Source organism: Lagopus muta, chromosome 1 (assembly GCF_023343835.1).
Source record: "Lagopus muta isolate bLagMut1 chromosome 1, bLagMut1 primary, whole genome shotgun sequence".
Lineage (NCBI taxonomy): Eukaryota > Metazoa > Chordata > Aves > Galliformes > Phasianidae > Lagopus > Lagopus muta.
The window spans coordinates 13,325,189-13,352,119 of record NC_064433.1 but is presented as its reverse complement, the minus strand read 5'-3'; the positions used below and the strand labels follow the sequence as shown (position 1 = coordinate 13,352,119).

Sequence of the window (26,931 nt, the reverse complement as noted above, 5' to 3'; positions counted from 1 at the left end):
ATTTCCTGCCCCTCCTCCCATCCCCCATTCTAATTCTGGTAACAGCAGCTCTGAGCCCATGGGGACTTTCCCTGTGTTCTGGATGGAGATGAGCTGGGCAGACAAAGTGCTTGGTGGGGGGTTTGACCCCAGCAGCATTTTGGGAGGAAGATAATGGCAAAGACTGCTTCCATGTGCAGTCACTGTGCTCCTTCCATGTGCTGCTCCATGCCGGAGCACTCTCAGGGTGCCCACAGCTGGGAACCAGTGAGGTGCAGCAATCCCATATGAGCTTAGAATCATACAGTCATAGAATCTTTAAAAGATGCTATGGAAAAAGCCTCTAGACCACATAGTCCAGCCATCAGCCTGTCCCCACCATGCCCACTAACCTCAATCCTCAGTGCCACATCTCCACATCTCTTGAACACCTCCAGGGACAGTGACTCCACCACCTCCCTGGGCAATCTGTTCCAGTGTCTCACCACTCTAAGAACAAATTTTTCCTAATATCCAACCTGATGCCCATAGGGATCATTGTGGGGAATAACATTCATCCTACACTGAGCTACTATACCTGAAATGAATAGGAAAATGGATTTGGGCAAAGGGCGGGGAGCTGATCAACGTGAGGTCTCTGGATCCATTTTGTGCAATAGCAGTACAAGATGGGCTCTGGTTGAATGGGGATTGAATGCTGATGAAAACCCTCAGGGAATTCAGTGATGGGGACTGGAACTCAGTGATCTTTAGAGTCCCTTCCAACATTAAGCCATTCTGTAATTCTGTGATTCTATGATCTCTGCACATATGGTTCTGGGAACTGCTCTTTTTATTTCTCTGCCATGTTAGAATTTTTCTAAGTTGAGCTGTGTGTTCACAATTAGTAATGGGTCCAACTCAGTAGAGATTTGTTGCGTCTTGCAAATGTCACCAATCAAGATACACAAATGCAGCTAAAACAACAACAAAATATCAAGTAGTGTACGTGTTTGCTAACTGTGCTGTGCTGACTGCCAGGGCTGGATGGCAGCTCCCAGCTCAATGGCTGTAAGTCGTGCTGGCTCCCTGTGGGCTTGGGTTGACTTTATGAAGTGGCTATGTGTCGTGCTTCAAAATTTCTTCCCAATGGAGCTGTAGCTGGGAGAAGAAGTTACAGCTTCTCCTCTTGTAGCCTTGGTGAAAACTGTTTGTTGTACCACCTCATATATTTCCTAACTCTGGCAAATAACAGAAATAAATCTGGGCACATTCATAACGCTGAGATTTCTCTGCTCGAGGCAGGACTGAGAGCAACCAGGACTGAGTGTTTGAGCTGAGGGTGTTCTGCTGAGTCACTGCTGCTGATCTGTGGCAAGATGTGAGCGATGGGGTGTGACTGTACTGATATGAATACTGGGTTGGTAGAGCAGGAGGGTACAGAAGAGGACCAACCACATGCAGCAGCACTCTGTGGTGAGCAAGCGTTTCCCAGGCAGCTGGGATGAGAGGTAATGGCCTTAAGTTGTGCCAGAGAAGGTTCAGGTTGGATAGTACAAACAATTTCTTCTCAGAAAGAGTGGTGAGGCACAGGCACAGGCTGTGTGGGGAGGTGGTGGAGTCACTGCCCATGGAGATGTTCAAGAAATTTGGAGATGCAGCACCAAGTACGTGGCCAGCAGACATGGTGGGATAGGCAGATCATTGAACTAGATGACCTGAGTGGTCTTTTCCAACCTCAATGATTCTGTGATTGTATGATTTCATCCCTGAGGTCAATTCAGAGGCCCTGTCAGCCCATTCCTTTTTTCTGGCAGTGGGTGCCTAGGGCAGAGCAGAGACATCTCTGGGGATGTATTAGAATATTGTGCCAGCCAGCAATTTGCCCGTTGGGCCTGTGGAGTCTGTCATCAGGAACCACTGACTGGAAGAACTTTGCTTGTCTTTCTTCTATGAATACATCCAGTAATTTTGTGAACTCTTTTAGCACATCTAGTCTCAGAGAGGAAAATAAGGGAAAGTGAAGTCCAGGTTGAGAGGACGTGGCTGCCAGACCTCAGCCCACAGCCTGAGGCACGGTGTCAACCTCCAGGCCATCTCACTCTCCTCCGGACGAACTCGTGCTGACCTAACTTTCTCCTCAGCAGGCGTCATTTACTCGGTCAGTCATTAATTTTTCAAGTGCGACATGCAGTTTCACATTTAAAAGAAAAACAGGGCTGTTCCCCCAGAATGGGAGTTTTTGTGTGAGCCCCAAGCTGACAGAAGAGGAGACGTTTCTGCAGATCATGGAAACAGTTATGACAAGCACATTTGCTGCACCTTCTGGTGATATCACTGACAGTGAGGAAAAATAGGAACACGAGGGTTTCTGATTAGCTGGGTAAATAGCCAAGTTACCTAATTGGATTCCTCCAGGCAGCTGCTATCCTTAGCAAGAAACATGACTATAATTCTATAATGGCACAATCTGGGAAATCCTGCCAAATACATGACCCCTATTTTTTACTCCTCTGAGCAAAATATTCATGGTTTTTCCAAGATGTGTCTGTCTATCAGACAGTGTTTAAAAACATATCTGACTGACTGAATGAGCTTCCTGAGCTCCCAAAAACAGGCAGGAGTAAGTTTTCAGGATGCACTGATTAGAAAAGGAGCTCCTATCCCAACGGGTAGTAAGAGAAGAGTGTCGTCCTCTGAGCACCACTAGAAGGACGTACATTTAGCCAAACTGGATGATTTTCCACTTGGGAAGTGATGTTCACTATTTACTGAATTAATATTAGTCACCAGATGAGCAGTGCCAAGAGTTACTACCTGGTTCTTAGAGTTTTCGAGGAAGTCAGAGAGCGGCCTGTGCTTTTGCTCCAGTGGTAGTTTATAAACACTGCCTGTTACCTTTCATACAAAGTGCTCGTCAAGGTTTATGTGAAGGAGGCAGCCTTTTTAGGACTCGGTAAACTTTACCACTGTCAGTGACAGAGACGCTTTCAAAGCTGAAGAGGAGCTCTACATTTTTATAAGACTCTGGACCAAGATTGCGGAGAAAGATTTATTATTAGGGGCACGTAATCCACAAATTAATTAAATTCTAAGCATGTGAATGGAGCATCATAATATTTTATACAAGCTATATTTAATTAGACTTAGAATGTACAAGCATTGCTGTTAAGCTATGACTTGCACATATTTTGCAACACAGAAAACCTATTACAAATGATTTGACAATTTTTGCTGCAGGACATAATGTCCATTGTGGCTGATATTGGTCAAATGGGATTAGCCCTTTCTAAACGCCCTAATTTTGGATGTAATTTCTCTGGTATAATTATCCTGCCTATCTGGGCACTAAAACCTTAACACTTGAGGCACAGTACTCAAAATCACCAACCACTGCAGGCACTGTGGGATACAGATCTGAATGAATTACCCCTATGCATGCCTGCTTATATCATCAGCATGAAACAGATAAAATAGTTGCACTCTTTTTTGTTTATTAATTCTGATATGTAATTGTGAAATCTAATCTTCACTCTACAGTGATCCATTTAATCACATTAACTCTTGTTACTTAAAAATCTTCATGGCATCTCTGATCTTTCTAATCTGTTATGAACATTGCCTTTAAGGAGACTCAAAATTCACTTCTTAATTACAAAGCTCTTCAGAGGCAGGTGACATCATGCAAAAATTGTTTGTAAATAACAGAGCTGAAATAAAAAGCTCAAGTAAATGATCTAGGTTACAGTCACTATTTCTAAGCCTCATGTTCCAGCTTGAGCACCATTTGTAAGGAGGAGATATTTAAAGAATGAGTGTTCTCTGGACGGTGGGTAGAAGGAGCAATTATGTTCCATAAAAGTTACTCAGACAGTACCATGTGGTCACACTGGTACTTCCATTTTTTTCTCCAGAGAAAAAAAATCCACCAGAATTTCTGGACAAATTCATTCTTATACATTTTCTCTCCTCGGATGTAATCCATAAATTCATTGACATTTTCCAGAGGGATTTTTTTCCTCAATATAATTCTAATACAATGCCAGGTGTATCACAGGCATTTAAAGTGCCCTCTATTCCTAATAACTAATGGAGGCAGGAAGCATGCAAAGGCTACAAAAGAGGATATCTTCAGCTGAGGATGAGAGCTAGGTCCCTTGCTACAGAACAAATGGTAGAAGTAGACCAGTTCTGCCTTACTTTGAGGTAAGCTCATCAAGGCTAACTTGGGCAAGAGCAAGGCACTGACCTTTCCTCCAGCAACCCCACACACTGCATCTCTATGGGGCACTGCAGTGAGAGAGTATGCATCTGGCTGCAAGGTAACACCTCAATGCCAGAGGCAGGAATAAGTAGGAGAGCAAGAGAAGACCTGAAAATAGTGTCGATGGCCCTGATTCTCTGAAAATGGCTCACATCTGTGGAAAACTTGAAAACTTATAGGATTTGAAGCTCAGTGTAGTGGCACTGTGAAAAGAATTCCGTGTCGCACTGGGAAGCCTCCTGCAGAAGAAAGAGAAACAGGGAATCTGGAGAAAAGAAGGAGACGAGCAGGAAGGCCCAGAAGAGTGGCTTTATGGAAAATTTTGAAAGATTGGGCCATGAACTTGACAAAGAGGATGAAGGTGAAGAAGTGAAAGGAATTAGTGTGTTTTTTTGGAGAACTGAAGCAAGGAATCAATTTTAGCTGTGACATTTTGAGGGAAGGCAAGGTGAACATCAAGAGGGCCAGAATGGAGAAGGTCACAAAGACTGAGGATGTAGCTATCAGCCCTTGCTGCGGGAAAAAATAATAATGAATATCTGTGTGTGGCACTGCAAAGGGAATTTAAGTGGGCTTAAATGACAGTGTCAGCCTGGAAAGAAGAAGAAGGATGGTGAGAATGCTGGAAATAAAACTGAAGTTGTGCTGCCTGGATGTGGAAGATAATAGTTTTACAAACTAGATGCCAATATGGCATTGCTCAGGAGGAACAATTCGGAAGATGGTGGACAACAGCAACATCAAAACATTTGGGGAAAGAAGAGCACAAAATAAAGAGTATGAAGGACAGATATGAAGAATGCGGGGAGTAGGCAAAGTTGGGATAGTTTTTAGTGGCATCTCTGAATAGCCATCCTGCTGTAGCTCCCTGTACGAGTACTCTTTCTCCTTTCAGCAATGAAATCTCTACAGTATTTGAGAGTTTGGGGTATATTTGAGAGTTCAGCAGGTCAGAGGTGCACACGCACAGAGCCATGTATGGTAATATGTGATGGTAATGGTGCTCTGTAGACCCATGGTGCATCGCTTACCCATCCCTTGAGTATGTGCCTAGGATGTGTCAGAGTCAGACACTTCAGTATCTGTGGACATGTGTGTGGTACAGGAGAATCCAACCCCTCCACTGCTGTCTTAGAGATTGACTTTCCCGCATGTCTGAGCAGAAGCAGATTTTACAGACCAAAGGGATTATGTGCCTGATATTGCACATACAACACATCGACACACACATCTGCTGCCAGCCTGGGACAATTTGACCCACTGGTTTTTGGGTGGTTGGGTTTATCGCGTCCTTCTGTCAGGCGTACAGACTTTGTCCTACAGAGATCATACAGTATTCAGCCGGAGGTGAGTACACTCCCCACAGAGATGTGCTATTGATAGGGAGATGTAATGACTTAGATGAAATCATTACTTATCCTTCCAGTAAGTCATGTCCTGATTTAGTAACAAATTCCATTTGTAGATCATATTGTCTCCGGTGAGTCTGCTTTACAGCAGCAGTGCAAACAAATTAAACAAAGTTTTGATATGCTTTTATCAAAGATTTGTCCCTAGTGTCCTTTGATTTACTTCTTAAGTTCTCCTCTGGCACGAACTGGATGGAAGCAATATTTTCTCCCCTTCAAAGCCGATCTGAGCTCAAGCACCTCTGAGAATATATGAGCTCTGCTTTCAGAGCTGGCTTCAGGCATTCTGGAGAATGACTGCGCTCCCCTTAATATATAGTAGACTGAAGATAACTGTATGTCTTCATTTCAGTGAAACTGCTTTTTTCTGCATTTCCTTGGCATCCAGATGGTGGTGCTCTTTGTGGCCTGAGCCAGTGCCAAAATCAGAACAACCTGCTGCCTTTTCTCACTGGTTGATGAAGGGAGTTACAGAGGTGAATGTCCTCCTTACCTTCAGACACCTTTCCCTCTCCAGTGAAGACTAAATTCGTGGACAGATCTCACTTACAGGGAAAAATTCTTGTATTTTTCTATTTCTGTAGTTGCATTACAGAGGTTAGAGATGGGAAAAACCTTTTAACTACTATATACATTGCTCAAAGTCTGTTGAAGTTGGTTGTCTCTATCAGGAAGTATGGTTTCCAGAGAACATGCAGTGAAATGTGGAAAGGGAAAAGAACACCCTGTTCCACTGGCAGCAGCATGCAGTCTTTGTCTCTAGTTTTCCAGAGAGCATTTTCTGCTGAAAGTGCTGTGACTAAGAGGTTTCATGATGCTAATGTGATTGCCAGTGGGACTACGAAATGGAAATACATTTTAAGACTATATTTCAAGAATATATTTAAGAAAATACTTTTAAAGATGAGCCCACTGGACAGCTAGAAAATCCCGAATAGCCATTCGCCAGGAAGACAGGTAAAGCAGTGTGTGCAACAGCATTACCCACTTCTAGCTCACTTTGTATATAATCATTTTCCAGGTTAATGCATTGCCAGGATAATAAAATGCTAATGCTCTGTCAAGGTTTCTTGCCCTCTTGTGTGTTGAATTCTCTGGGCAGTCTCAGTGCAGAGGAGGGATATTGCTTGCTGTCATTATGAAAGAAGGATTTCCATGGCAATGATATAACACGAATGCAACCCCTATGACAGCATATAGCTTCTGATCACTTGCCCAGATGCAGTGAGAGGTTCAACTCTGGTTCCTATGCCCTGTGTTTCCTATAGGACTGACAGCATCCTCCTGGCACAGGAATGCCTGTGGCAGGATAAGCTTTGGAGCTGCAGACACCAGCACAGCCAAGCCATGTGGGCTTCAGATGTGAATCCAACTGAATTGCCTTTTATAGTGAGTGTGGGACAGGACCCTGCCCTTCTCTATAAACTATCCCAAGATCTTTGTACCACTACAGATCGTCATGTCTTATAGCCATTGGGCCATAGGAAAACAGGCATTCTGGGGACTCGTGATGCAGAAAAGTTGGCCAGCCTTCATGATAGATCATAACAGTGCTTTGCTGCATGAAGGTCTGAGGTCAGCTGAGCATTACGCTGTCACTGATAAAGACCCTGCAATTTTCACACGTCAGGAGGCTGAATAAGGCTTTGGGCAAGGAAGACATTGGTATTCCACAGGGAAAATTTTGCTTTCCTAGCTGTCCCACGTGCTTTTGGGAGCAATTTGGTCTGTGGCATCCATCCAGCAAACCACTTAGACAGGAGCACCTCTTTGTCCATGGACCATCCTGCTGAATTCATTATGGCTCCTTAAATTCTTCTGGGAATAAATGTACTTCACTGAGCTGAGTCCAGCCTTTCTCTCATCCCCCGTAAAGCTCCTTCAGGTCTCTTGAAACCATTTTAGTGTGCTGGATAGGCTAAGACACTGACCAGGACTGTGCTGCTTTCTTTAGGCACAGCCACATTTTCAAAAATGAATGAACAGGACCAAGTTTAGCTTCAAGTTAAAAAGTAACATTCTTTTAAGTTGCAAAGATATGAAAATCAGGAATAAGGGAGCTGTGCCAGTGGGGAGCTGTGCCTGTTCACGTGTACTCTTCTTTACTCCATAGCTTGTGATCACACAGGACTGGCAATGCTGGTGAGATTGGTACAGTGCTGTAAAATGGCAGATAAGAGCAGAGGAGGACAGGATGAATTATCCTTTTTATTATTACTGGATCCCAGGCCCTCAAAGGTGAGGGAGCAGCAGCCTGAACAAGCATGAGTAGATGGATCAAGTGGAAATGTTGGGACAGAAGATCTTGTGGAGATGACAGAGGCCAACATAAATACCAAGCAGAAAAAGACTGCCAGGAGGAGACATAAGAAATGTCCCGCCCAAGGCAAGCCTAGGTCCATGGTGCAGAGAATATCTAAACACACAGAACAGAGGAAGAAAGCAAGTAGGCAAGAGAGCTGTACAGTATGATTGCTTTGGAGAGCACTGGCTGATGCTCACTGCTGCTGTTGGACACAGCAAGGAGCAGGGAAACCATGTTGACACTCACTGTGAGGAGCTGTGTCTTTGCCTGGGAAGCCCAGAAGGTGTTGTGGGAAATCCTAGTGTATGTGTTTCTTTTAGTGAAAGATAATGGAGAGAATGCTGGAAGCCAGACACCTAATCTGATGTGGGCAGAGCTGCATACAGCTGAAGGTTGAATGAAATTATAGGGGGCAATTCTGATCAATGATGATATTCTGGGAATGACTTTCAGAGGAGTTAGCCTTCACATGAGGGATAAAACTGTGCTGCAGGTAATAAAGAAAAACTATTCCTGTCATTTGCTCAGAATGATATAACTGGAGAAGATAACTGTGCTGAGCACCTGGTGAAGGATGGGTTTTCTCAGGCTTAAAGGGAAACCAACCAAGGCAACAGGGTTTGCAGAAGAAGATGTGAGAGAGTGTTCTGTTGGGACTGGAGTATAACTCAGCTGTGATTCTAAGCTGGAAGCACCAGAAAAAGAGGGATATGCTGGTCAGTATAGGCTAGTTTAGCACAAGTTTTTCAGCCAGGTGTGGTTAGGTTATGCTCTTATGTTTTGAGAATACCAATTAACAAATGAATGGCTTTGCTGATAGCCAAGAGTATGAAGAAAGGCTGAGGGAACTAGGCTTGTTTAGCCTGGAAAAAAGAAGACTCTGGAGAGACCTCATTGTGGCCTTCAGTACTTGAACGGAGCATATAAACAGGAGGAGGAATGTCTGTTTACGAGTGACAGGACAAGGGGGATGGTTTTAAACTGAGACAGGGGAGGTTTAAGTTAGATATTAGGAGGAAGTTTTTCACACAGAGGGTGGTGACGCACTGGAACAGGTTGCCCAAGGAGGTTGTGGATGCCCCATTACTGGAGGCATTCAAGGCCAGGCTGGATGTGTCTCTGGGCAGCCTGGTCTGGTGGCTGGTGACCCTGCACACAGTAGGGGGGTTGAAATTAGATGATCATTGTGGTCTGTTTCAACTCAGGCCATTCTATGATTCTATGAAAGGCTCTGCAGACAACCTTTAGACAGGTTGGCTGGCTCTGTGGACATTACTGAAGCTGTCTGACTGCGTAATGCCAACGTACACCCATGTGAGCATGTGCATAGAAGAGAGATGGTGACATTCAACAGCCTGCAGCAGTTCCACAGGTCTGTCCTCTCCTGCTGATTAGTTGGTGTCCTGGTGTCCGCCACTCACTGTGCAGGCATTTAATGTGGTGCTTAAATTCTGCAGCTGCAGTTGTTAACATAGTTTAAAATAACACAATAGTGAAAGGTCCTTTTATTGAACCCATACAGGTGCTAGAAGACAAAAATACCCTCTCTCCTTTATGGAGCACTTTCTCAGACTTGTAAGGTAAGAGAAAAGAGTTGAGGACATCTCTGTCATGCAAGGGGAATCAGAGGGGAAACCAGTCTTGTTCCAACAGTGCCGGGCTGTCACAGCACCCAGAGAGGACTGAGTTAGGAGATGGCTGTCAAACACATGGATTATAGGTGTGAATAGGCAGAAGCATTCCACACATCAGCAGTTATCTGCCAGGCACTGGTGCCTAAGAGTCAGCTGGTGGGAGCAATCCTGTAATAGGGGGCTGGGACTGAGAGGAAGCAGTGGCAATCAGCGGGAATTAGCCCAGTTCAGGTAATTTGAATTTTGAACCAAGAGAAGACTAGGGGAAGAAAATGAGAAGAAAAATGATTATCTGAGCACTGTGGGAAGAGAGAATATTTCTTGTCGTAGTGGCACAGCAAAGCAAGACTTGAGGAGCTGAAGTGCCTGGCAGTAGTAATGGTCACTGGGGTCGTAGCTGAGCTTCAGAGTCAGACTGCTTGTGGGAGCTCACCCAGGAAAGGGAGGCAGTGCGATCACATAACAGTCCTTGTTTTTCTGCAACACATCCCCAGCATTAACTGTATTTGAAAATACAGCTTCCAGGCTTCTTTTACTATTTCAAAAAATAATCTTACCTCTGTAGAGTCTTATATCGTGTGCTCTACTTTTTCCCTAGGTTTTTGTTCACCACTGGTGTTAATTAGGATTTCCTTAGCCTTGCTTTTCTGATGTTTTCCTTTGTTACTGAGGATAGAGAAGGTGACCTTGCTCACCAGGTGGATTTTCTCAGCTCTGACAGTCTAATCATTAGCGTCTTAAGGAATAGAGGTAGAGATCTTACATGAGAAAACTGAGATAAACTATAAAAACATCACATAGATGGCTGTCAGTGTCATTTGCCACAGCTCCGATAATTCAAAAATAGATATATTTCTGGAAAGTCATTCTGTTCCCACACAACACCTGCTGTAATTCCACACATTACAATATTGCGTACAATGGAGTGAAGGGATGGTTTTGTGGCATGATAAGAAAACACAGCAAATGCCTACAAATGTAGCTTGATAGCAAGCAGCTGAACTGGGCACACTGAGAAAAATAACCGACATTTCATTATGCTGAAAAGTGGAACAGTGACCAGTGCATTGACCTCTGGTGATCTGGCTTCGCATTATAATTTACAGCACAGTGAAAGCTATTTTGGTGACTTTTCTGTACTCTCCACCAATGCAGACACGAAATTACAGAAACATTGAAAAAAATAAGTTGAAAGGGATTTCTAGAAGTGAGCGCAGCAATCTGTTCAAGGAAGATCCAACTAGAGCAGGTTGCTTAGGGTCATGTTCCATCAAGTTCTGGGAATCTCCAAGGATGGGGATGACACTACCTTGCCGGGTAACCAGGTCAGTATTTGATCATATTCATCACTAGAACTCACAGTACACTGAAAATATGAGTGGTAATCCTGGGTGAACAGGAATCCTAACAAGGAATAACTGAGTTCTGCCTCTCACTACCAGACAGCACCAGAACACTCACGTGAATAAATGTATTTCAATACACTGATCGGTGTTACCCTCGTAAGTGTTATAAACACTAAGATTAAAAGAAATATATAAACACAGGAGAATATAACCTTCAGAATCACAGAATCATGGCATGGTTTGGGTTGGAAGGGATCTTGAAGGCCACACTGTTCCAGCCCACTGCTGTGGGCTGGTTGCCACCCACTGAACCAGGTTGCCCAAAGCCCCATCCAACCTGGCCATGAGTGCTTCCAGGGATGGGGTATCAGTAACTTCTCTTTGTCCATAGGAGTCTTTTTTAAGAATACTGTGAAAACACAACATCTGTAATTCCAGTGTGGTACTTGTCTCATGAAGTAAGATGCTTTACAACAGAATAGCTCTGACAAAGCATTCGCAGTGCAATGCACAGATGTGCATAGCTGAGTGGTACGCAGCAGGCAGCTGCACCAGTATCAGGCTTGAATTTTGGAGACAGCAAACCAGGAGCTTCTGCTTTTCAGCGATAAGCACAAGAGCAGTGTCGATACTGTTTCTGATCCATTTGGCCTGAAAACTTAAGTAACACTGCAGCACGTTTCTGAACAGCCATAACCAATTGGGCCCTGATCCTTGCAGGTGTTTCCAAACGTTATTCAAGAATAACACACACAGTTTGCAGATTTGCCACTAAGCAGTTGCCACAAGCTACTGAAAAAAACAACTTATTAAGACTACAAAAAAAAAAGCTGGGAATATTAAAAGAAAATGAATGCTTAAATGTTGCTGAACATGCTGCCTAACATCAGAAACACAAGACAACAGCAGAAAGCCATGCAACGTATTTTGGCAGAAGCGCGCAAGCACTCCACAGCTCGTCCCTTGGATGCCATGCTCACACTTACATCAGTCTGTGTCATACTACCTTAACTTGTTTTAAGCATTTCCATCATCTGTGAGGTAGGGAGGGAAAAACAGAACAGTTAAGGTATAATCAAATGAGACTGTGCACATCGTAGTATGATTTGTAAACAATATTTGCTACAGTGGGGAGAGTGTGAATCATTCAGGTTTCTGCTGCTATTTAATCAGATAAGGAACTTTCTGAAAGGCAGGAGTAATTCAGCAGGATACTAAGGAGGTGGATGAAAAAATACAATTAACAGAGGAGAAACAGTGACAGAACTTAAACACAAAACAGCAAAGTCATCTTAAGGACTACTGTGTGTTGCTGATTTTTTTTTGCTATCGTGCCAGAATCAAAACTCCCAGTAACATCTTTTGATCAGTGGACAACTTTAAGCACTATGTTAACCACGTTACTTCAAAAGTATTTGAAAAAAGGTGTAAAATTAAAAAGAAAAAATCACAAATCAGAACCGTTGAACAGTTATTGAGATGAAAGATAAAAACACATCAGTTACTACATCAGAAAATACAGATCTACAGAATTTTGTCTTCTGGATGAGAAGTTAAAGTAATAAAGATATACTATCTGACTCTTGTTGGTGCACTGCTTGTCATTTTTGACTGTACTTCCAAAAACAATGGCACTGTCTGAAAGAACCCAACCTAATCTGGTGTGCACAGTGGATCTGCAGGGCGGACATGGCTTGTGCTTCTAATTATGCACCCATAGAATTATGTTCTGGTGAGGTCCTGCACACCCTGTGCTCTGGGGAAGCCCACAGGGAACCTGCAGATACTTCAGGACTCAGAGGAACGTATCTTCAGCTCCATACTCAGGTAATTTCTTGTGAGTTTACAGCACTTTACACAGCATTTTGTGCCCACTGAGGAAACACACTGAAAGTCACCTACAAGCTAAAGGATTTATATTAAAAAAAAAAGTGTGCCTGCATGCCTGTGTACTACACTGCTGAACGTCTAAAAATCTGTAACAAGCATGGGAGAAAGAAACGAGGCTCTTCTGTGGGAGCAGCAGAGCAATCAATTGGGCTAAACTTCTACTCTTTCACAGGGGTCTCAAAGGATATGCTAAAATAGAGTCTCAGATCTCAAAGCAATCATTTGTTAACTAAAAACACAGCCCAGTGGTTCCAATATCACTCCAAAATTGTTTGGAAAATAATTTAAGAATTTCAAACTGGACTTGACATATGAATCACAAATAGCCAACATAGAATCAGATGTCTTCTAGCTGTTCTTAATGTAGAAGAACTGTAAAATACACCAGTGAAGTTGGAAGTAATAGCTGGAAGTATCTAAATGGAATGGTTAAACAACTGGCACAGCCCTGATGAAAATAATATTAACTTTTCTAAAGCTTCACAGCAGGCGGTAAGGATTTTATTTTATTTTTTAAAACAAATCAGCTGGATTTTCTGTCTTTCTTGGAAGCTGTGACTGCATGTATGCTGTCACTGGACTGCCTCCTAAAACAAGGAGTTGGACTGGCTCCTGCCTTTATTTGGGCAATGAAAGATGGAACAGAGACATGGAAGGATACACACACTGGCTGAGTACTGAGGTATAAAGCAAAGCATCTATCTCATCTATAATACTGGGGACAAAAAAAAAAAAAAAAAGGAAAAAACAAAAAAGGTTAAATATTCTGTCCAATAAATAAAATGGTCAGCATTTTACTTTCCCTCCTGTATTAGTTTGCTCCTTCTGCACTGCCAGATGAACATGGAAGCATCTGTAGGCAGGTAATTGCACTTTGCTGCCTGCCTCCTTCCTACACATCCCGGCCAGGTGGAGCTGATGTTTGGTGCAGGTTGGGTGGCAGCTGTTCCAAGTCAGCAGCACCACAATGATTTGGTACACTTGGGAAATGTCCTAGGAAAACCCAGAACCTATTCAAGCATGCACTGATGAAAGATCCATTCTTCCCATGCCCTGCTTTTCCCCAGACACACGTGCTTCCCACAGGAATCCAACGATGTTTCTATTCCTCTTTCTGCCCCCTGGGACACACCAGCTGTCCAGCCTGCAATCCCATTCATGGGCACTATGGAGCAGGCCTAGGGGAGCCCAGGCATTTATTATGTAGGCTGAGTTTTGCCATCCTCGTGGAGACGAAGGCTTAGTTATCTCCCAGTCAGCACAAATACATGCAAGGGGAGCTGTTGGATCCATTCCAGCCTCAGGAACTTCCAGCACGCTTCCAGCCCCAAGCAGCTTTCCTCAGCAGGACACATTCCTGCCAACACTTTAATCAGGCTGAGGAACATTTCCCCTCCGTATGCACATAAGCATCACACAGCAATACTAGGAATCATTTCTGTCCCTCAACTGATTTACTTTGCTCAGATGTAAAACTCTTCTCCTCCTTTTAGCTCCTTCTTGGCTTTGGACTCGATGATCCTTATGGGTCCCTTCCAACTCATGATATTCTCTGATTCTATGAGTGATGTACCTCTCACTATACCATAATTCCTGCATCAGTCTGTATCCCAAAGTACAGGATTTTACGCAGGTTAAGTGTGTGTAGTGTATATCCTATACAAACCCAGTAATAGGAACAATCCAGCACCCGGTGAACTGGGAAGACCTGTCCCCATTCTCTTTTCTTAGGTAAACCAGGATAATGTACATGAGACACCGGCAGGCCTGAGGCCAGCTAGGGATATGCCCACACTGATGTTCTGACTGGGATGAGGAGTATATTTCTGAGGTGAATTTCCCATCAACTATGCTTGTTCCAGCTGATAACTGGCTGATAACCACAGGGGCAAGAAGGAGGCTGGGTGAAATAATGACCTCCCTGCACCGTGCTGCTGGCGCAGACATGGGGCCTCAAGCACGAGCTGCTCACCCCACAGTGCTGCTGTTAACATGGACACTGCCAGGGAGAATCCTGCTGGTTTGACTGATCTTATTTAAATCAATGCAGTTGTTTGTGTGAATAAAGTAGACAGATCTGGCCCTAAGTAGCATTTACTCTACCCTATTACTTGGTGTATAAAGGGACAGTGATAAATATTTTGTTACTATTGTGAATTCAGAAAAAATCTATTAAAATCATTGAAGAAAGTCCATACTTACACTGGCATTACCAATTTTAGCATTTGACTGCTTTTATTTGGATATGTAAAGCAGCCTTGCTCTGGAGCAAGTGTAAGGAGAACCATTTGGAACCTTTGGGATCGTTGAATATAGAGCTAGAGGAAGAAATAATCAATTTTGTTATAATCCTTTTCTTCTCAACCATCAAATTTTGCAGGTTACATATCTGTGTATTGCTGTTAATATATTCTTTTAGCTTTGTTAGTGGTGACAGTAAAATTCTCCATGGTGTATATAACAAATAATTATTTGCATCTAGAAATACTGATGATGTCTTGCCTATGGCAACAAACAGGTTTTAAAACAACAGTAAAACGTGCCGTGTCTTCTTAATTAGTCTCCATTGATTAAACATGCAGATTATTCACAAAAAGCCTGACACAACTGAAAGAAGGATAACTAATGGAATGGTTGTATTCCCTGGATCACATGCAATTCATCTTTACTAAGCTAGCTGAGCCCCTGTAATCTTAAAGTATTTATGAAGTAATAGGTGGAAAGTTTTAGGTCAAGCATATTTGGTACAAAAAATGTTTGTTTCTTAGGATGAAATTCTATTCCTGATGGAAAAGGACAGAGTTCAACGTGTTAAAGCCGCAGACATCTTGCAGTAATATATAAGAAACATAGAACACTACTGGAAGCAATCTTTACAATGCTGAGATTTTGTTCCGTGTAATTAAACATCTCAGCTCAGCCACAGAAACCTGCATCGACCTCGCCTGCCCTATTTTACACTCACAGCAATTAGAGAAGCACATCGTATATATTTAGACAAAGACTGTATGGCAGGAGCTGGTGATATAGTGACTCAGCAAGGCATCATCAGAAGGTATTAGCGGCACTCAGGCTTTGTACACGCCTGGGAGGGCCAGACCTGTCAGATTAATACAAAGGACTATTTTTGTATCACCCAGAAAGTTTCTGCCATACATCAAACTGCACTGGCTGCTTATTTTAGATGACAGCAATTCATACGTTTTTCTCGAACAATAAAATCTTCAGCGCTTTTTGGTTATGCACATCTCCTGCAATGAATCTTCCCTTTGAAGCATTTTGCAGAGGAAAGGTTTCTAAATGGAGAGCATCAGAGACATTTTCATCAGACATTTCCAACATACCAGTGAATTAACCACCCACGCACCAAAGGCAGGCAGCAGCTGTGCTCACATGCTGATGCGGTATCAGGGAGTATGTGGGTGCAAACTTTGGGATGGACCAACATCTGGATGAGTGCCCTGCTCTGCTGTGCCCTGTTGGGACTCAGCCCCATGCAGTGCCTCTTGGAGGAGGTTGGGCTCTTCAGCTGTTTGCAAAAGGAGCTTGAATAACCTGGCATTGGGATGAGGCCTTTATGTAGTAACAGAATAATGCTACTTGTTCTTAGATTCAGATTTGATCAACAGCTTTGTTTTTATGCTCCATTATTTCATTTCTTGATAATTCTTGAGAACTCTTTTAATTTCTATAAGCATTTTCCCTTTCAATTAGCTTTAAGAACAGCTGCAGCCATTGTATAGCGTGTAAATGCAGAATAATTGAATCTTGCCCTCTTTTCCTTCATTGCCTCTCTGTCTGCAGTGAAAGATCTCCTTCCCCACTCACAGCCTCAGTACATCTCTGACGAAGCCCAGCTCTCCTCCCTCTCCATTTCCACACTGCAACAGGGACATCTCCTCCATCTCTTCCTCCTGCACCTCCACCACCACGATCTTTCCAAAGTTGGAAACCGCTTTTTTACTTATCCTGTTCATTTCTTCTTGTTGCAATGGAAATCTCGTCCTTCTTCCCATCCACTTTGTTTTAATTCTTGAAAACAACTTGCCTGAAAACTGGTATATTGCTGCAGGTGTTGTTGATATTGGGTCATACGTTTGGGTCACGCAATCCTGACTCGTGCAGCCTGGTGCTAGTGGAAGGGCTGTGATCTGTCTTGGTTGCCTGTAAACTTGCATCTGGTATTGGAGTGTTAGCCTAAATCTGAGCACTTCACCTCCTGCCTCCTTCCACATCCCTGCACTGCTGGGTCAGATCCCAACTATGAACACGTGGAATCAAGGATTTCCAACAACTTTGAGAGAATGGAAATCACCACAAAAGCTAGGTAATTTCACCAAAGATCATTAATGTTGCCTTTCACAATGTGTTCCTTGAGTAAATCTCAGAAAGGTTAAAAGAGGTCAGTTATTAACTCTACTCTAATAGTACAGTGAAGTCATTTGGAGAAAGTGACATTGGAACCATAAATAAAATAGAAGTGAGCTTTTCTGAGTCAGAGGCTGACTCTTAGCCCTCTTAGTGCCTTCTGCCTCGATGCCAATGGATATCTGTCTCCCCTTTCCCATTGCCCTTCCAAGGTTCCGTATCAGCTGCCCAACCTTGCTCACCAAAGCACTTACCAAAATGCCTTAATTGGAATACACTCCCAGGTCACACTTGGTAAAACTTAGCTGTGTCTGCACATTGCTAAATGAGGATGGATTAATTACACGCTTAAAAGCTTTGCTGGATGGACAGCTGCACTCTAAAGCCAGACCAACCTTCATTGCTTGAGCCTGGAGAGAGAAGGGAAAGGTATTTTTCTCCTTCTCACACACTGCCTGAGAAAAGGGTGAACAGGAGGTGCACTGACTTAGTTTCTGCATCAGAGCAGGTGGTACACAGCTGCCAGTGTTGCAGGAAGTGTGAGGCTCTGAGTACTTGCCCACGTCCCAGAGCACCCACAGAGAGCCACCAGCAAGGCTGGCTGACAAGTGCACCACATAGCAGTGGGTCTGCCATGATTTTAATACAAACATTTGGAGAAAAGGACTCCCTGCTGGGAAAAAAAATCTCATAAAAATATCCGACATTTTATGTGCAGGTACGTATTAACAGTATCATAAAATCACAGAATCATTAAGGTTGGAAAAGACCTGATCATCTAATCAAATCGTCCATCTACCACTAGTACTGTCCTCTAAAGCATATTTTTAACTACCACATCTACCCTTTCCTCAAGCACTTCCAGAAGCAGTGACTCCACCTCCTCCCTGGGCAGCCTGTTCCAATACCTCACCATTCTTTCTGAGAAGGAATACCCAATCTGAACCTCCCCTGCTGCAAATTGAGCCCATTCTCTCTTGTCCAAGTAATAGTATACTAAGATGGCTCAAATAGTAATAATGGCTCAATAAGTAAAGATGGCTCAATAGACTAGTAATAATATTAATAATTACTAGTATAAAAAGCATTGTCCTTTTAATGAGAACTGGGTATTAATAATGCTTTCATTTAAGCAGCTCTTTTATGTGCAAAACATGTCAAGGATGGTGTCTAAGACATGCAATGCAGGGGTGCTGGAGCCCCCACTACCTCAGTTACTAAACAGCCTTCAAACTATGAAATAAAAGAAGCACATTGTGTCTGTTCATATAGGAACACACCATTTAACACCCTGATAAAATGAAAGACTGTATTTCTTACACCTTTTTTTCCTGACCAAATCTTATTTCCAGAGGAACAACAAAGTTCAGATTTAATCTGTTTAATCACATATTCTATTTTTATCCCTTTGTGTTGTTATCATCCATGTGCAATATTTAAAAAATCTGTCCTCAAATTTCTTTCCCCTTTCACGTGCATTATTTTTGCTTCTGAGTGATATGGTTTATCCTTACACAGTAAACTCACCTGTGGTACTGGGGACAAAGATCTCTCTGCTGAAAGACTGCAGTTAACAGGAATTTCAATATTTATCTCTACGGCAGTTGGGTCAGGTAGCTTTTAGATCCTTTCCCTTTTAAGTTGTAGCTTTTGTTTCAGGTCTCCCTGGATTCCCAGTATTGCTCACTGCAGTGTGAGCACAGGGTCTCACTGCTGGAACTGAAACAACCATTGGTTTTATTTTTAGTTCAGCAGCAAAACCAGAAGGAAAAAAAATAATTTCATTTCAGCCTTCTGAAATGAAATCCTGAAAATTTCAGATCAGCAAAACACGATTCGAGAGACAAGTTATAAAAGCCTGGCAACACAAAGCTGAGAAGTCAGATGGCAGCTATTCTTCCCTGACCTGGTACTCAAAGGAAGGAGTGTTCACTGAGGTCAAAGCCACGTTCTGCTCCACGCAGGGATTTGAGCCAAAGCTTTTCTTTTACTGAAGATGTTCCCTAACTCCAGCCAGAGGTCGCCTGAAATAAGATGTTCTCCAGCTCTCCTGTGGTGCCTGTTTTAATTTTCACTGCAACAGCACAAACTGTTAGTGGTCACAAGGGAAAGAGCACGTGTTAAAAGTGACTGCAGCCTGGTGGGTATGGTACCGTTGGGTTTGTGCCTGATGGCGATGACTACTGCAGCCCCTATATGGGAAGAATACATTTGGGGCACTTTTCCCCATGTTTTCTGGCATTGCGATGGATTAATGGGGACCTTCTCAAAGGGTGGACAGTGGTAGGTCCTCTTTCCTGGAGAAGGGGAGGGCTGGAGCCCCACATTCTGAACAATGAGCAGTACACCTGGCAGAGAAGAGGGAAGCAAATACCAGGGTCCAAATTATCAGATAAAACTATGCTGAATTTGACCCAAATCCATAAATAATTGTGTTATGCCCTCACGTGGGATTTTTAATTAATAAAAGTAAGGAAAACAAATGCTACTGTGAAACACTGCTCACCATCTCTGAACATCATGTGCATTGAAACTGCCACTTTCTGTGACATCCTATGGCCACACATAGGAAGGCTGCTGGTGAATACTGCTCCACCAGTATGGGGTCAAGACAATGCCATGGTCTCAATTGCACCCCTATGATCTCCTCACCCCTCTTTGAGCCAGTCCAAAGCTGCAGGACATGCACACTGATGCTATGTCTCAAATCCCACTGTTTTAGGTTGGGAATTCCCGAGGCTACATGTCAGCTCCATTGCACACATTATTATTATTTCTACATCTAAATCTTCTTTAAATATTGAGCAAGTTCCTTTCATAGCTGAGCAGTCACTCCAGCAAGTGTGGAGGTTGATTTACAGTTTGTACTTTGTACACTTTCTGTAGCAGAGCATAAAAATGAAAGGCTTACATCAAATTCATTCATACATGGGCACATTCAAGAAAAAATTAATTTCAAAGCACTTACACGGTATATAATGATTCTATGTCATACCTAATACATAATCTATAAAATAATTTATAATATAAAGTCTGCTTTAGAAGAGGGCTGCAGTAGAACAGATATGAAGGCAATTTAGATCAAAAATATCCTGGTGCTGTACTCCCCAGATATCTGCAATTCAGATCTGATAGGAATCATGAGTAATCAGTTTCTAAAGCAAAAAACATTATACAGGGAAAGGCTCTCATTACAATACCCACTTGCAAAATCAGGCTATTCTAGGACAAATTAAGTTTTCTAACCGTGAGATTCAGATCTCAAATGAGTCTAAATCAGGAATCATGGATATGTAGGACTAGAATAAACTCATTTAGATGAGTACTGGATAAATGTTATGCGTCACTTCAATATCAGAGCCAATATAATTAACCTGAAGAGAGTTTCCACCCCGTCCATAAGATACTACAGCCATGGTCCTTCTCTTCTGACCTGCACAGCCCACAGAGGGCACCACTGCAGAGGATGAGCACCTTCTCTGCAACATCTGAACATGGATCTCTTGGTGTCCCATCCAATACCTTGTATTTCTGGGGATCACTGGCTTCTTTCTGCTTTCTTCAGCAGGATCTGGGAATTGTAAACACTTCTGAGCACCAGCCATTCAAAGCAATATTGTGCTTGTAAATTCCCCCACACTGAGCACTTGCCATTAGCAAATCACAGAATCATAGAGCTGTTTGAGGAGACCTCTAAAGATCATCTAGTCCAACTCCCCTGCAATGAACAGGGACACCTGCAGCTAGATCCGGTTGCTCAGAGTCCCATCCAGCCTGATCGTGAATGTTTCCAAGGATGGGACATCAACCACCTCTCTGGGCAATCTGTGCCAGCACCTCACCAATCTTACTGTAAAAAAACCACTTTCCTGAGGTAGGCAATCATAAAAAATGTTCAAAGGCAAGTAATGACTCAGACTCAACCCTAGGATGATCAGCTACATCTCGCCTGAAGTTGCAGGCTGGCACAGGCAGGACGGAGTGCTGAGCCTAACAAACTGGCAGCCAGCTGGTGTCACAGCTCCTGCTCCCTTGCACCTGTGTTTCTTAAGGGAGCAGTCTTGCTCTCTCTTCAAGCAGCAATTTCATATACTAACAGTAGAGGGAGTAAAATATACAGCATTTGCTGGGAACCTCTGCCATGCTCCTCTTCCCTGCACTCATTCAACTTGGCTTGCATGAGGCATTGGGGCACCTGACACTAATTCAGACACAGTGCAATCCCTTGTCTTCTCAGGAGAAAAAAAGACATAATTAGGTTGAGGTGGCTTCTAAAAGGTGCATATTTCAAAGGCAAAATTAGAACATAATGCTTTCATTATATCTATAACCAAAGTATCATCTGTGCACAGAAGACTGAAGGAAAATGCTGTTCTTCACTACAGCCAATGTATGACTACTCCTACTTCTTCTCACATTAGAGGGAGAAAGACCTAGCTTAAGCTCCCCACACTGTGAATTCTGAGTTATTTATAAAAAGTGGTAGAACGAGTCGGTGGGCAACAACTTGCACAGCCACAGTGACCTGGGGAGAAACCCTGGTGATGGAGTGGCAGAACCCTCCCTGCGGACACGCCAGACATGAAGGGTGGAAAAGCTGCTACTTGATCGGGTTTCTCAAAAACAGTGTAGGATATTGGATGCTTTTACACTGAAACTGATTTTGTTGGATGTTTTCTTTATGGAAGCTTGTACAAACTGAGTCCCCCAAGAGCCAAAGGTCCTTAGGGAAGGTTGATTGTTGCCAGCCTTCTTGCAGCCCACAGCTGCCATGTTGCTGGCATATGTGAAGGAAGAAAAGCCCTTCTTGCTCTAGCAGCAATGGATGAATAAGAAAGAGCTGTTAGTCTGAAACACTGAAATGGAACAGGAGGCAGATTTCAAAGGAACTTGAAGAAAATCGGCATCCAGTTCAATGGGAATGCCTCAGGTCCATACTTTACCTATTTCTGTACAGAAAGCATGCTAAGGCTGCAACCTGCACAGCTGCTTTAAACAAAAGGACTCCTAAAAGGAGCTTTGTTATCAGAAGGTGATTGTCTGCAGCTGGGAAGCAGGGGGAAGCAGTGGGGTCCAGGAGGAGCCCCACTCTGCTTCTCTCACAGTGAGGCGCACTGCTGTGCGTTTTGCTGAGCATTTTGCACGCTCCCCTTTGTGGTTACTTATACATACCCACAGCCTTAATCATTCGGGCTGGAGTCCTCTGTGACTTCTTCCTGCCTCTGGTTGCATTTTTTTTTTTCTTTAAAGTTTCAGAGTAACAGTTCAGCAGTTTTTGAGAATCTGTATGATTGCCTAAGGAGTTCCTGACTCCGAGAAAAGACAAAACTCATCAGTTTTCCTGAGATTGTCACAGTAGTACTCAAATATTCAATAAGGGGCACTTGGATGGAAATTTTCTGATTTGTGATTGTGAAAACTAACCATAAGGATCTTGATTATTAAATGCCAGTGTAGACATAGCCCACCATTGCACTACTATGGGGATCCAGAATGCTTTGGGGTTGTTTGCACCCAATCGTGTCAAAATGATGTATCATTCACTTTGCAGGGTCTAAGCGGCCCCATCAAGCATTCACAAAGCAGGAAACAATAAGCAGCAGCCTGCAGTGTGAGGGAAAGATGGGTGCCTAAACATGGGATCCAGGAAAGTCAGTGCAACAAAGGACCATCTATGCCAGATGACAGAAAATAGAAAGCATGGAACACATTGGAAACACAAGCTTGTTGAGCTGTGCACAAAATGCAGAGGAAGTACTCTGGCCTTTTGTGGCTGCTGGAGAGCTGCTTCTGCTTGAGAGCATTTCAGTGCAAACTTGCTGCTTCCTACCCCTGTATTCTGGGAAGGTAGTTACCGTAAATCTTCCCTTTTGTAGTATTAAGGCTCATCACAGTATTTCAGTACTTGAATGGTGACTACAAAGAGGACAGAAGCTCTCTTCAGAAAGAGCCACATGCCATCCAGAGGGACCTTGGCAAGCTTGAGAGATGGGCCCGTGTGAACTTCATGAAATTCACCAAGGCCAACTGCATGATCCTGCAACCTGGGTCAGGGAGATCCCAAACATGAATACAGGCTGCACAGTGAGGGGATTGAAGGCAGGCCTGCAGAGGAGGACTTAGCCATGTTGATGGACAAAAACTGCTTGCATCAGCAAGCAGTGCGCAATTGCAGCCCTGAAGACCAGCAGTATCCTGGGCTTCATCAACAGAGGGGTGGCCAGCAGGAAGAGGGAGGTGATTTTTCCTCTCTGCTCTGCCTTCATGAGGCCTCATCTGGGGTACTGCACCCAGGCTTGGGCTCCCCAGCACAGGAAAGATATGGAGCTGTTGGAGAGGGTCCAGAGGATGACTACGATGATGCTCAGGGAGCTACAGCACCTCTCCTATGAAGACACTCTGAGAGAGATGGGCTTGTTTAGCTTGGAGAAGTGAAGATCCCAAGGAGACCTCACTGCAGCCTTCAAATACTTACAAGGGCCTACAGGAAAGCTGGAGAAGGACTCTTTATCAGGGAGCACTGTGATAGGACATAGTGTAATGTTTTTAAACTAAAAGAAGGGACATTCAGATTAGATGTAAGGAAGAAATTCTTTATTCAGAGGTGGTGCACTGGCACAAAAAAGCTGTGGGTGCCCCAGCCCTGGAAGCACTCAAGGCCAGGTTGGACATAGAGCTGGGCAGCCTGATCTAGTGGAGGTATCCTTGCCTAAGACAGAGGATTGGAACTAGATCATCTTTAAGGTTCTTTCCAACCCAAGCCATTCTCTGATTCCATGAAGAAGATGAGGAACGATGAATACAAGTTGCACTGGAAGACATTTTGTCTTGATAATAATTTTATAATATAAAATATATAAAATATAAAATATAATATATAATTATAATATAATTTTTTTTTTACAGTGAGAACAACCTCTGGAACAGCCTCTCCGTGGTAAAATCCTCATCACTGGAGACTCTAGCCAAATTTGCCTCCTTTGGCCATCTTCAGGTTAATAGTGTGCTGTCTGCAATTTCAAGCAGGAGTGAAAGTTCCCTGGATATTGACAAGTATTTCTCCCATGCCTAAGTACAAATCTGCTGCAGGCAGATCTTTGCTGTGTGTGGATAAGGGAATAATCATCAAGCAAATGTGTATGTTTGCACAGAAACATGCCTATTAACAAATCACGTTTGTTTCTCAGTGTTAGCACTGTCATAACTTTCTTGGTGAATTGAAGTGGAGGTGTTTCTCTCTCTGGAATTGACTCTTTAATTGCACTGCTAATGAGGTAGGTAGAACGCCAGCGTAAATAAATGCACACAGTGCTTGCTACTGTTATGGCTGGAGATCACCTCCACCTGCTGAGCTAACACAGCAATATTAAAGGCTGCAGGGCAGATAAGCATTTTGATATTGCCTCAGCTTTCAAGTTAGTTTATAAAAATATGGATCGATGTAATTAAAAAAGAATTTCAAGTTGTTTGGCTTCATATTGCAGGGCATAACATTACCACTGTGTAAGTTATATAAATCTCATATAAAACAAAGATTAAGAACTATTAAAAACTATGTTCTCTGAGCACAACTTGATGATAAGCCACCATCATCAAATAGGTGTGTCTAGTAGGGGTGGGCAGAGATTGCTTCTAGGCCTAAAACTATTCACTCGCAGTAGATGCTACATTGGATCACGGCTGATAAAATCTGTAGCTTACAGAAATATTGCAAGTATGTAAACATGTAAAATAACAAAGAGAATGAAGCCATATGATCTGTCACTTGGTCATCTGGGTATGCTGTCCTCAAAAACAACCAAACACAAAGTTAAACTCCAAGAAAGGTAAAATAATGGCAGCTCTTTTTAGGTGCTTTTTTTCCTGAAAGGATCTAGAGGCCAAACAACAAGAAGATAAAACCTCAATCCCTGTTGTAGCTGAGAAGGTTAGTGAGACCTTGGGTGGACAGCTGTGGGTTGCTGGACAGAGGCAGCAGCTGGCTATCCTCTCCCTGGCAGTATTGAGGCTGATGTGCATGTGCAGTGTGTAGCCTTAGCACTTGCGTTTCACTAAGAATGCTGAAAAACTGGGAGAGACACAGAGAACTGCAAAAGTGGGCCAAGGACTGAAGAAGGTACCTAATGTGGAGAGAGAGATTTAGAAAGTACAATTTGTCTAGCTTATCAAAAAGAAGACTGAAAGATCTTGATTGCAGTTAATAACTATCTTCATAGGGAGAAAAGAGTCCTTTAATCTAATGGAAAAGGATGAATGGCTGAAAGCTGAAACTAGATACATCTGAAAAGGAAATTAGGCAACGCATGTTAATAGTGAGGGCTGGAAACAAGCTGCTAAGGGAAGGCATCTGCAGTGCTTGAGGAAGATGGCATGATGTTTTTTAAAGAGGGATTTCACATACATGTGCTAGGCCTTAGCCTACCCCAAGATAGACAAAGCTAGGTAAGATTTAAAGAGCAATGGTAAACCAGTTGTCTCAGTCAGCCCCCAGCTCTGTGGCCCTGTATGAGCTGTCTGGAGCTGCTTGGCCTGAGCGGAGAGGAGGCCCCGGTTTCTCTCTGCCCTTGCAGCAGTATAACTGAAATGGGATTTACTCCTGTAAGCTTGTCTGGCTGTTCTTTAGGCCTATCTTCAAAATGCCTGGCATCACAGTGAGCCCTTCACTCATTTTTCTGTCTGAAGATCTTTTAAACTGAAATACATTTCCTCCCCCTGTCCCTCTCACCATCTCCCCGTGTTCCACAGACAAAAACAATTGTTTTTTTCCCCAGCATAACAACAACATCCTTCAAATACCTATTAGAGAGCTTCACCCTCAGTTAGGTGGTGAGCTCAGCTATGCACACGCTCTCCATGAGCCAGTGCTTGCAGCCAGAACAGCCATGCTGCACTGCGGCTGTGCCTTGCATCTGGCAAATGATTCCTAATACAATTATAATGTTTTCAATCTGCAACAGGATTGAACTCAACGGGACTAAGATGCTCAAAATAAGTTGGCTATGATGTAACCTGCAGTAAACTCAGAATCCCCATCTTCTAGAAACTAGCTGTAGCTATTTTTTATTCTTTCACGCTGTCAGTCTCATGGCAAAACGCTGGCAAATATTAATTCCCACACTTGGCACTGCAACAGGAAGGGAACTGCATTGTGGAATGATGTTTCAGGCTTTAATGATTTTCTTTGATAAAATGCATCTTTTTAGTCAGAGAAAAGCTTAGCTGGAAATAAGTAGAGAATTCTAATATCCCAGCATGATGCTTCTAGATGTTTTCATGATGGTGATTCCTCTACTAAACAATCAAAAAAACTGTCGAAGTCTCCATATGCTTACTGTAGAAGGAAAAGTGAAAATGTGAATGCTGCAAGGGTATGTGGCTGAAGCAGCCCCTGGAGAAGACAGGAATGTGGTCTCTAGTTCAATTTGCAATGCCTTGTGTTATCCCAAATTGCATTTCTATTAACATTCAGGATCTCAGACCTTTCAGAGAGAAACTTTCTTCCAAATTGTGAGTGGTTCCCAGTGATCTCTGCTGGTAAGGTGCAGATTACCTATGGATGCTCAGCAGGTAATTGTCTGGTCTGATGACGATATAGCAAGAAATCCAAAAGTCCCCTCTTCTCCCTAGCATATGCTCTTTCCCTCAGGACCCCTCATGTACTGTCTTTACTTTGCAGGGAAAGCAGCAGCTGTAGCTGCTCCTGGGATACAAGGGCACAGGCAGCTGAGTTACACAGGACAAAGTTGTTCCCTGAGCA

General features: G+C 43.2%; 1 protein-coding gene across 3 annotated transcripts in view; it reads right to left on the bottom strand.

Moving 5' to 3' along the window:
* Positions 1-26,931, bottom strand: part of LHFPL3 (LHFPL tetraspan subfamily member 3) — a 234,635-nt gene that overhangs the window by 19,724 nt on the left and 187,980 nt on the right. Inside the window, exon 3 of one of the 3 annotated variants that reach the window (XM_048942583.1) lies at positions 11,903-11,950. The exons of 1 other annotated variant lie outside the window; for it this stretch is intronic. In XM_048942583.1, coding sequence (XP_048798540.1) covers positions 11,934-11,950 — 17 coding nt within the window. In that variant the 3' untranslated portion in view covers positions 11,903-11,933. The remainder of the gene's footprint in view (positions 1-11,902; positions 11,951-26,931) is intronic. One more of the 3 variants, XM_048942591.1, reaches the window with a different exon arrangement.